Source organism: Trypanosoma conorhini (genome assembly GCF_003719485.1).
Source record: "Trypanosoma conorhini strain 025E chromosome Unknown Tco_14.4_contig_00123, whole genome shotgun sequence".
In the NCBI taxonomy this organism is placed as follows: domain Eukaryota; phylum Euglenozoa; class Kinetoplastea; order Trypanosomatida; family Trypanosomatidae; genus Trypanosoma; species Trypanosoma conorhini.
Genome location: NW_021704212.1, coordinates 26047 through 36934, shown reverse-complemented (window position 1 = coordinate 36934; position 10888 = coordinate 26047). Strand labels below are relative to the sequence as shown.

The 10888-nt window shown below is 59.5% G+C and overlaps 4 protein-coding genes across 4 annotated transcripts, besides 7 other annotated features; all 4 read right to left on the bottom strand.

Annotated features, from left to right (window-relative positions):
- Positions 1-296: 296 nt before the first annotated feature.
- Positions 297-323: a microsatellite.
- Positions 324-517: 194 nt separating this feature from the next.
- Positions 518-539: a microsatellite.
- A 97-nt stretch (positions 540-636) lies between these two features.
- Positions 637-660: a microsatellite.
- Positions 661-771: 111 nt separating this feature from the next.
- Positions 772-803: a microsatellite.
- Positions 804-1236: 433 nt separating this feature from the next.
- Positions 1237-2262, bottom strand: Tco025E_02925 (radial spoke head protein 9; the record flags this gene model as incomplete). Its single annotated transcript, XM_029369848.1, has 1 exon — positions 1237-2262. The coding sequence occupies one exon, from the start codon at positions 2260-2262 to the stop codon at positions 1237-1239; it is 1026 nt and encodes a 341-aa protein (XP_029230013.1).
- Positions 2263-2819: 557 nt separating this feature from the next.
- Positions 2820-4466, bottom strand: Tco025E_02924 (vacuole import and degradation; the record flags this gene model as incomplete). Its single annotated transcript, XM_029369847.1, has 1 exon — positions 2820-4466. The coding sequence occupies one exon, from the start codon at positions 4464-4466 to the stop codon at positions 2820-2822; it is 1647 nt and encodes a 548-aa protein (XP_029230012.1).
- A 33-nt stretch (positions 4467-4499) lies between these two features.
- Positions 4500-4540: a sequence feature (A-rich).
- A 257-nt stretch (positions 4541-4797) lies between these two features.
- Positions 4798-9324, bottom strand: Tco025E_02923 (putative DNA-directed RNA polymerase III largest subunit; the record flags this gene model as incomplete). Its single annotated transcript, XM_029369846.1, has 1 exon — positions 4798-9324. One exon carries the CDS (start codon positions 9322-9324, stop codon positions 4798-4800), a length of 4527 nt encoding a protein of 1508 aa, XP_029230011.1.
- Positions 9325-9370: 46 nt separating this feature from the next.
- Positions 9371-9411: a microsatellite.
- Positions 9412-9592: 181 nt separating this feature from the next.
- Positions 9593-9635: a sequence feature (A-rich).
- A 91-nt stretch (positions 9636-9726) lies between these two features.
- Positions 9727-10803, bottom strand: Tco025E_02922 (uncharacterized protein; the record flags this gene model as incomplete). The annotated part of the gene is made up of 1 exon (XM_029369845.1): positions 9727-10803. The coding sequence occupies one exon, from the start codon at positions 10801-10803 to the stop codon at positions 9727-9729; it is 1077 nt and encodes a 358-aa protein (XP_029230010.1).
- Between the last annotated feature and the right edge of the window lie 85 nt (positions 10804-10888).

Here is a 10888-nt window from a genome sequence, read left to right as displayed (position 1 = left end):
TCTGCCGCGGCGGCGCGCTGCAGCCACGCGGAAGCACAACAACAAAAATAAAAAAAATCCCGCAGGGCGCAACGCGAATCACAGGCGGCCCCACACACGCACGCCACGAAACACCGATTGGAAAAAAAGCAACAGGAAACAAAGAACAACAACCACCACCCAAAACTCCCCCTTCAGAGCCACAGGGGAAGCAAACACTAACACACTCGCACTCACAGACTTCTCTTTATTTAACTTATTTCTCTTCTGCACACCACACACGCAGACACCCAGACGCGCAAAGAGAGATATCAAGGTATATTAGATAGATATATATATATATAGGAAGAAGGCGACTTTCCTTCTGCTATTGCTGCTGCTGTTATTGGGGGACGGGGGCACTGTCGTTATTGCCCGCACGTCACCTCCTCCTCCCCCACCTGCCGTAGTCGCCTGGCCTAAGGAAGCCTTCTCCGCTTTGCTGCTTCTTCCCTCTTCTGAACAGCTTTGAACGTGGAAGTGCAAGGAGGAGTGGAGGAAAAAACAAATAAATAAATAAAGAGAGAGAAAACCAGAGGCAATAAGAAGCAGGATCAACAAAAGAGGGGAAAAAAAGGCACCAAGAAAAAATGAGTACCCCCAGACACACGCGCGCTCAGACAGAGAGAGAGAGAGGGATAGTCATTTACATCACATACGCAGCAAGAGAAACGAAGGCATGTACAGTTCAACACAGAAGTAGAAATGTAGTGTGCAAAGGCGCACATGTGTGAAAATACATAAATAATGAGCCATACACACCACGCACACACGCACACACACACTCGTTGGAACGAGCGATGGCGCATACGCACCGGACAGAAAGAAGAAGATAAGCCCGTTTCCTTTGCTGCTTACTTTCTTTTCCTGTTATTCTTGCTGCCTGCTCCACAGCGGAGGTCAGGCAATTTCCCAGACCCCCAATGGTCGGCGGAAGAGAAGCATGGAGAAAGTGTGAGAAGCACAACAATCACACAAAACAAACGGTAACACTCCGCTTGGACGGCGCTTGTCTGACACGGCATGAAACATCTATTACCAGGCCATCCCCACACTTGGGCGGCCAAAGCAGCGGGCGGCGATAGAGCCGTGAGAGAAACACAGAGGAGGCAAGTGCGGCGCCCCGTCAGCTTGGCCTCCAACGTCGCCCGTGAATTGCTCGTTGCCCCCCGACGCGTGAACCGCACTCCCAGCCGTGCTCGCGCCCCTCCTCGGCGTCTAGAGGAGAAAGCAAACCTCAAAGTCGCGCTCGCCGTTGCCGCAGTACACCTGACCCGAGTCGCTTGTGCCAGGGCGGTACCAGAAGAGTGATCCGTTGAAGAAGAGATTCTGCACCGTGACCATGCTCGCAGTGGGATCGTACTTCACCACCCACACCCCCTGCGGCTCGTCATCGGTGATGGGCGAAAGCTGGTCCGTCACGCTGCTGTAGGTTGGGCCATACAAGATGCGATTCCTATCGTGCCTGCCGGGGTGAAAGGCACGCAGGTAGCACGACGGCTTCATCGCGTGGCGCACGGGTTGGCCGGCAAACATTACGTTCTTTGATGCTCCGCCACCGTTCGGCGTAAACACATACTGCCCCCGCACAACAAGCGTGCACGCCGCATCATGCAGCTGAATAAAGTGCGCCAGTCGAACTGTTTCTGGAACGGCGAGAATCATAAACTTTGGTCGCTTCTTCTTTGGCTGCTCCTCATGCTGCTCCTCATCGTCCTCTTCCTCCTCCTCCTCCGCCTGCTCTTCGGCGCCCCCCTCCTCCTCCTCCTCCTCCTCCTCTTCCTCCCCGCCCTCCTCGCCCTCCTCTTTTCCCTCCTCCGCAGCGCCGTACTTTTCACGCGCCGCAGTCAACGCCTCGTCTGCGTCGGGCACCGCCACGGTCGGCTCGGGTTCGGGCGGAATGTCGCGACGGACTTTGTACATAAACGTCGGGTCGCCCATGTAAACGCCGCGCAGCTGGTCGCAAAACGCCGCCTCGTCCTCGGTGACGGGGTCCAAGAGACGCCACGAGGTGCCGCCGTCGCCGCTGAAGAAGCTGAAGCGTTTGCCAAACACCCCGTCCGGCATGGCCTGCGCCACGAGGTAGTCCCCCTTGTAGCCAAGAACCTTGCCCCAGAAACGCACGTGCGTCTCGTGCCGCGCAGACAGCAGTGGAATGGAGGACTGCAGCGCCGCCCGCTCGGCGATGCTGAGGGCGCAGCCCACAAATGGAAGCCCGTCGGCGTCGCCAGCAACCGATGACATCGCCGGGGGTTAAATGTCTCACCAACTGCAGTGGAAGCGGCAAAAAAAAAAAACGTGGCAGAAACTCTACGAATGCGCAAAACCAAGACGGGAGACGCACAAAAGCAGAGAAAATCCAGTCGCGTCGGCCGAATCTTCTTCTTCTGCTTCCCCTCTACGTGGCTCCTTCCTGCGGTGAAGAGAACCCGAGGGAGGGGGAAATAAGAATATATATAAAAAAAGGGGGGGATGAGAGCAACAGCATCCACACGGCAACGCCGCTCGCGGGGGAACGTGGCTCACCCACGCGCAGCGCAACATCCGCGCCGACGCACCGAAACAGGAATAAAATGTCCGGAGCGAAAAGAAAAAAGGGATTCTGTAAATAGGAGCCTACCCACCCTGCAAAGACCTCAGCGGGCACTTCGCCCCTTCCCCCCACCACCACAGCCACCAAATACTCTTTTCACAGGCTCGCCATTTCGAGAGGGCAAAAAGCAAAACTTGCCTACAAGCATCAGCAAATAGTTTCTTTTCTTCTTCGTCCTTTTTTTCTTTTAGTAAGCAAAAATAAACCCTCACAGGTATCTGTATTGTTTTGTGCCTTTTTCCACCCGCTCCTGCCGCCTCAGTGGTGCCGTGCGGATGTCCTGATCCGTCATGTACATTACTCTCTCCGGCACCGTCGCGGAAACGGCAAGGACCTCGCGTTTGACCATCGCGGTCTCTCCGACGCACGCGCGCCCGTCCTCCATAGCCCGCTTCGCCGCCTCAAAGCTCCAGGTAAAGACATATTCATGGCTGCAGGCTGTGATGCAGGTCTCACGACCGTCCTCAAACCGGTCAAACCCGCCAGAAGTAAAATTCAGATCGTCAATTCCCCCAACCGCGTCTAGCTGCTGAGGGGTTGGCTGAAGTCGCAGCGGTGTGGGTTTGTTTTTGCCCATTCGCGACATGAATCCATTTTTCTTGGAACTGTCCTCATCCATGTATACCGTCCGCATAAGTAGCAGGTACTTGGAACATACAGCCAAGACGTAACTGCCGTCTGCTGTCACGTCCACGGAGACAATAGGCACTTTCGTGTCCAATAGCGTCTTTGCTGTCTTTGGGTTGTACTTGCCATCCGGCCGGCGGCTCCCAGGAGGTCCAGAGTACAGGCGAATGGCTCCTGCAGTGTCGCCAATGACAAGGTGGCCTGCGGCCGAAGTTGCATGACAAGTGAATGGTTTTTTTACCGACAGTTTGTAATCCAACAGCGTCTTCCCGGCCTCTGTCACAATGTTATTCCGCGGGTCCATGCGCAAGTCCATGTTGAAGGCGACGTTGTTCGCAAGGCATGTGTAGACGGGCTGCGGCCCAGCCACGTGGGCGCTGTGCGTCACCGAGCGCACAGAGACAGGCAGCTCATATTCTTTTACCACCTTGCCGTATTCCATGTCCACCTCATGCAGCCGCTTCTCATCCACGCTGAGAAGCAGCATCTTTCTCTCCGTGTCGTCCAGCAACGCACTGTCACACATGGAAACCGTATCCAGCGTGAACTTTTCCGGAGCTTTCCTGTCAAAGCCATCTACAGCAAAAGCATGCGCCTGAAACTCAATCCCATTTCGCTCTTTGCGCATCACCAGTGCCCGGTCAAACCGCTTGGATTCTGTGCAGCACACATTGCCCCTGCCTGTGGCGTGTGCGCATTCATGTGACACGTCCAACTCATACATAGGCTCCTCGTACGCGTCCCCAGGCAACCGCGAGGTCGCAATGGCGGAGAGATACTCGTAGTCCTCATTGTCTGGGACGGTGCTGTCCACGGAGGTGCCCGTCATGAGGGCGTAGGTGCAACGGTTGTAAATCAGAATAAATTTGCCCAGCAGCTCAGTCGCCTTCACTTTGGGATCGTCGTCCGTAAAGAGAAACGCAATGGACTGCAAATTACCGTCGATGAAAGCGGACCAGTGCACGGAGACCTCTGAGTATGCGAGGGTGAGACCGTTGCCGATGGGCTGTCGCAGTACCTCCTCATCGTACTCGTACAAAATAATCTCGTAGCAACGAGAAGGAGTCTCTGCTTCATCGGCCTCAATGGATATCGTGTACTGACCCACGCTCTCAGTGCCGCCTATTGGCTCATACACACCATTTTGTTGGAAGTACAACGTGCCACAGCCCGTGAAGAGGGTCGTGGTCGAGCCCTGCTTCATGGCAGCAAACCCTCGTCGTAGCATCTCGTCTCGCAAACGTGCAATATTCTAAGAGTCTTTTATTTCCCTATTTATTTCTTTTTTTTCGTTTTTTTTTTACTTTCTGGCTTCGTGGGAAATAAAAAAATCAAAAGATAAAGTTGCAGAGACGCACAGCAGCCCCGCAAGAGAGCGCCTGCGTGGTCTTGCAGAGATGTGCGTTGCAGGTGGCGGCTCAGTTTTCTTCAGCCGCTGGCTGTGAGCAAGACGACCCGCTTCTCATCCATTCCTTCTCTCATCGCTTTCTCCTTCTTCCCTTCGTTCTACACCTCCACCTTTACCACCCCTCGCGCTGGTTCCCTTTGCCCCGTGCTTTTCAAGGCGATTCCACCTCAGAACGCACAAGTTGCACTGCCTGGGCGAACGCACGCAGCAGCTGCTGGTGCTCCGGCTGCCCAGTACGCAGCATCGGGTTTTCAAACCAGCGCGCCACCACCGTCCCCTCCGACTGCGAGGTCACGTAGCACAGACCGCTAAAGTGCAGCAGTCGGCAATTGCGATTCATTACGGTTACGTCGGGGAAGTATCGGTATGTGCTATTCGTTAGGAGACTAAGCAAACGCCGGCGAAAAAGTGGCTCCTCCTCGCTATTCCGAGCCCGAACTGTGTATCTGACCACGAAGAAACCGCTCTTCACAGTCGGACAAGGGCAAGGGAGAGGCACCGCCCGCAACCGGAAGCGCGCAGCACCGGCAAAAATCGAATTTATCCAATCTGAAATTATCGGTGTGATGCAAACCAACCAAGACAGCTCTAGTAGGCAGTGGCACCTGGGACTGTAGGTTGCCGGTATTCGCACCTCCGTGGAGAGCATGCGATTCCTGGTGGGCGCCTCCAGGCAGAGCGTGCGCCCTGTCTTGTGGTCCAACAGGCAGTGCGGCTTGAGCGTCAGTGGGTTCTCGTGGTTGAGCGTGACGGTGCGGGTAGGCATGGCGTCCGGCCAGTCCATCGTGTCCGGAATGTTGGTCGTCAGAGCGGAACTATCCTCCTCCCCCGCCGCGGTCCCTTTCATCGTGAAGTGTGCGCAGAAGCGGTGGTTGATAAACATGGCGAACTCCTCGTAGGAGACGGGTGGGGCGTCAAAGGCGTCTCGCAGCAAGGCGAGGCAAAACTTGCCCTCCCGCAACGACCACTCCGGGTTGCGCGGGAGGAAAACCCCCGGGCGGTGACGGTCGCGGAGGTAGGAGTCGAGACTCTCCCATCGGAAACCGGCCTGTTCCCCAATCTGCGTCTCCAGCCGAAGCCTGCGGACGCTGAAGCCAGGCCGCAGATAGTTAAGGAGGAGGTAGGAGTAGGATATCGCGTGGGTCACAGAGGCGTTGCTGTACATGCCGCTGTGTAGCATGCGCGTCACAGAGATGCTCTGTCCCGCCTCACCAATCTTTAACTCGTGAACCTGATGCCCAATGGACAAATCCAGCCGCGCATTCCGTGTGGGCTCCTCCCGCGGCCACTGTATCCCTGCCAGGGAGGCGCCAACCACGACGATCTGGTACTGCTGGTGCAGCCGTTGCAGGACGTACTCCAACAGCTGCATACTCTCCCGAATCGAGACAGAATACTGATGGGTAGGGATACCAAAAAAGCAGTCGCGCTGATAGGGTGACTTGGTCCCATAGATGGGGAGAATTTTGCAGTGGCACAGCGCCGTCCATGGGGACTGCTGCGCCGCGGGGGACGGCAACTCGGGGTGGGCAAACTGCCAACGTCGACGCAGCAGCACATCGGTGGTGATGTTGTGCGAGGCCGCTGCCGCCGTCTCCGTCTCCGTCGCCGGCCGGTAGGGGCCTGTGGGTTTGATGGCAAACAACACGCTGTTGCGTATCTGCACGTGGGCGACGGTCATTGAAAACGGGGCGAGGTCGTCGTCAGCCTCAAACAGGGCTGGGCGATATGTGAAGATGATTTCCTCCGGCGTCGCGAACGTCACCGTGCTGCTGCGCGACGCCAAGATCAACGTGAGTCCGTCCGCCATGATGGCGGAGAAGGCGCGGCAAAAGATGTCCACCGCCCGCAGGTGGGAGACGAAGTGCGTCTGCTCCTCCTCGGAGAGGCGGTTGTCCTCGCCCGAGAAGGCACCCATCAGCACGGCCCACACGTCCGCGTCGGTGAGAATTTTTGGCGACCACCGCACCCGCGGCGCGACAGACGCATCAATGCAAAGCCTGAGGAACACGTACCCGCTCTGCAGATCGCTATCGAGAATGTTCAACCCGCAGGGGACGACGCCGGCCGCTTCCAGCTCCAGCCCGCCGTGTCTTGCGCGTCCATCCCCGGCATTCTCCTGAGTGCTGTTGATGATGACACTGTACATGCATTCGCGACTCGGCGCCTGCTGCCGACCCACCCCGCAGCCGTGGTGGCAGTACCATCTCGCTAGGAGGAACGGCCGACCGCCTTGCCTAGGCGTGGTGCACGTCTTCGCATCCCCCTCCAGGTGCAGTGCGCCGGGTCTCCGCGGCAGAGCAAGCTTCTCCCCTCGCATCGCGCCTTCGTGCTCGGTACGCGTTCCAGCGAGACGCGAACGCGGATGCGCCGTGACGGGCGTGTCAGAAGAACAAGTAGGAGGTAACGGGCGGCTGTGTGCCCCGCCGCCCTCTAGCGGGGCTGGCTGTGCGGAAGTAAACTTCGGGGTGAGGAGCGCGTCCAAGTCCGACGCCCGCGAGGCGCTGCGGAAGACCTGTCCCACTTGCTCCGTCGCCATCACTGGCAATAAAACGTCCTCCAGTGGCGCCATTGGCAACCCCAGTCCCGGAACAAAGTGATCGGTGCCCCCCTGCATCGCACGATGCCGCTGCATCCACTCCTCCCTTGTGAGAAGCTCAAACGCCATGCGACCGCACGAGGTGGCGTCCGCAGCAGGGTGGTAGAAAAAGCAGCGTGCCCACTCCGGTCTCTCGTAGAAGCGGCGATTGCCCTCGTCCACGCGCAGGTGGTACTGCGGGCGAAGCGTTTTGTCCTCCGATAAGTACTCCAGCAGCGGTGTGGTGTGCAGCGGTGGGCGGCCCATACAAATAATGTTGACCTTCTCAATCCCAAGGTCGTAGAGGCGTGTGCAGGTGACTTGCAGTAGGTCATTGGTGACTTGATAGAGCCCTTTTCCGGCAGAGATGACACTGATGAGGTAGCCCGTGTTCGCATCCCACTGCCGCTGGATGCAGTTCTCAAGCACAAGGTTTATGGACGCCATCGTGCAGCTGTTTTTGGCGTGAACAAAGAGGTGCTGCTCCGTCAGCGCCTCGGCGAGCCCCGCGGTGGCGACGGTGGAAGCCGCCGCACGAGAGGCAGGCAACGCGTCCCCCGCCTGCTCTCTTAAGTTGGCCTTGACCTCGTGCAGCACGCGACGAAGAAACACCTCGCACTGAAGCTCCACCTCCTCCACAAGCGAAGGGGAGCGATAGTCGTGCGTGATCGTCATCGCGTGATGGACGTCGACGTGTCCCCTGATGGCGTACTGTGGGTAGAGCCGCCCCACCATCAAGACGTGAATGAGGAGGGAGGCCTTGTGCCGCTGCAGCTGCTGCGTCAAGTACTCCCTAAGAAAGTTTTTCATGACCCACGAGAGCGTGATACGGCCGTCCACCGTGGGGTCCCACATCTCCTTGGATATCTCAATAATGACGTGGTGCACGGCGGAGAGGGAGCGAAAATTCACCAACGTCTCGCTTGTCACGAGCCCGCTCTGCACGCGACGGTAGCGACGCTCCTTCTTTTCGTCTTGCTGCGGCTGCTGGGGGAGCGGGGTGTGCGATTGGGCGGAGGCGCGCTGCGCCCCGGACGCCTTCGCTGCCGCCCAGGCGGGGTCAACCGCCTTGTGCTCGCCATCCGCGTCCGGCGGCGCCGGGCGGCAGCTGCCGCTGCTCTTGACGTTGTCGCACTGCGGCAACGCCCCCGCGACGGGGCTCTCCGCCGCCGGCTGCAGGACGCGGAGCATCTCATTCACCCTCATCCTGAACCCGCACAGCGCCACCTCCTCGCCCGCGTACAGAATGCGGTCCCGCAGCGCCTCCGATATCAGAAACATGTCGGCGCGTGACACGAACTGGTTCTCAAAAGACAACTCCACGTGCGATAAGCCGAACCGCTCCCGCACCTCGTCGTAGGTTGGCACCACACGCGCCAGTGCCTTGCCCTTTGCGATGTCGTTGATAAACGGACTTTTGTTCGCCAACGACTGGTGGACGCTGATTGCGCCATTCGCGTGCGCCGCGTCCTTCTCGCCAAAGCAATACGCACGGCAGACCCAGCTGTCATGCCTGGAAGAGGCCACAGCCGCAGATGACGTGCAAAGGCCTGCCTGTGGCTGTGGCGGCTGTGATTGCGGCTGCCGCCGTGATGCGCTCGACTGTGTCGCGGTGCCGCCCGCAAACGAAACCGCATGTGCAGCCTCCGTCAATGCCGCTCCCGCTGGCGCAAGCGAGGCGGGCACCCGATGCGCCGCGTCCATCGGGCTGGGCATCGTCGGTGTGGCCGCTGACGACGTCGCGTGCCCCTCCTTGCCGGGCTGGCGGGGACAACTGCCCGCACCCCTGCCGTCACCACCGCTGCTGACGACGTGCGCGTCGCCGGGAAAACAAATTTCAATAATGGCTTCCGTGAATCCCTCCCCCTCGCTCGGCATGGGGCGGTTGTAGTTTTTTGGACAGTAGAGAAACGGCGCCGCGGCAACGCTGTCCGTGTGGGCGCGGAATACGACAGTCACCGGAGTGTCGTTTTGCCCCGCGGCCCCCTCTGCCGCCGCGTGGCGCGGCCTGCGACGCAGCCCCACACACTGCATGTCCGCAGCGGACGTGCGCCCCGAATGGCCTGCGTGCGCGCAGCGGTGCCTCTCGCTAAGCTCCATCCGAGCCACGCCGTGACGGGACCGCAACTTTTTTTTGCTTTGTCATGAGGGAGCGGCGAGAGAGAGAGAGAGAGAGAGAAAGAGCGAACACAGTCCAGCCGCCCGGCAAGCAGGAAGTGACGTCCCTCTCGGAACGAGGGGGCTGAGCGAAGAAATAGTACGAGTGTGGGAGCGAAGGAGGACGCGGCCGCGCAAGCACCAAAAAAAAAACAACAGAACAAACGTACAAAAAAAACGTACGGCGGGGAAACATTTCATGTTAGACCCTTTTGTTTAGTTGCCTGTCTGTTTGCTTGTTTGTTTGTTTTTTTCCGCGTGCGTGTGCGGTATGTGTGCCTGTGGGGAGGCGAGGGTGTCCCCGCTTTCCCGCAGGAGAATCACGCGCACAGTCCCTCCCGCCCTTCACGAGCCCGTGTGGCAAACGCCAAGCGTGTCACACAACAGACGATACGCCGCGTTCAGACTCTCCTGCCGTTTCTCCTCCTGCTGAAGACGCCAACGCTGCGCCTCCTCCCGCGTGCGTCGCTCCTCCAGCACCGCCGCGGCGTGCGCCTCGTCCCGCCCGCGCAGCTGCGTCTCCAACTGCTCCACGCGCCCCAGCAGCGCCGCCTCCCGCTCCCGCCGCTCTCGGAGCTCCGCCCGCAGCTCCGAGGTCTGCTGCCTCCAGTCGTTTACTTCACACCGCGCGCTCGCCTGCAGCGACGCAAGCCGCGTGTTGAACTCCAGCGCCATCTCCGCCAGCGCCTCCTCGACGGTCGTCACGCGCGCGAAAAGCCACGGCGGGGCTGTCGCGGTCGCGGTCGCAAAGTCTTCGTCGCGCAACGACGGCGTCGCCCATGCAAGCAACTCGGGCGGCTCCCGCTCCGCCGCGGCCCCACCCCATGGCCGTACCGCCCGCGTCTCCTCACAGGACTCTAACAGCGACGACAACGACGACGACGACGACGATAACGGCGGTGGCGGCGGCGGCGGCGGCAGGAGATCCGTCGGGGACCGCGGCCGCCGGCAAGTCGCCGCACACGGCGCGCAGCGGATGAGGGACAAACCCCCACGCGCAGCCAGGCGTCGCCGCAGCAACGCCCGTAGCTCGCCGCAGGAGACGGGCTCCGCCGGCGTGGGCCTCGCCTCTTTCCGGACTGAGGGCCCTTCAGCAGCAACAGCAGCCGGCGGCGGCGCCGCCTGCGCGGCAGATCCGGCGGGGCGCAACGATCCCCCGCAGACGTAGCAAAAACGAACAGGCCGGTCCGCCGCAGGCTGAGGGCAAGCGCCACCGCCGCTACTTCGCAGGCACACGGCCGCGCGTGCGCCACAGGCTTCACACCGCATAGGGCTCTCCTCCATGCGACCACTGCCTTCGGCGCAAAGCGGAGGAGACGCCACACAAAAGTAGGAGACAGAGAGGGCAGAGAACAGCAGAGCCGTAAGGGAAACGGGAACGACGACACCAACACCGATGGAGCACCAACCACATGCCCCCATGAACGTGTATACTCACAGAAGTATTTACTAAAAAAAGGAAAAAAAAGGGGGGAGGGGTCGTGTTGCGTGAGAAAACGTCGTTGCA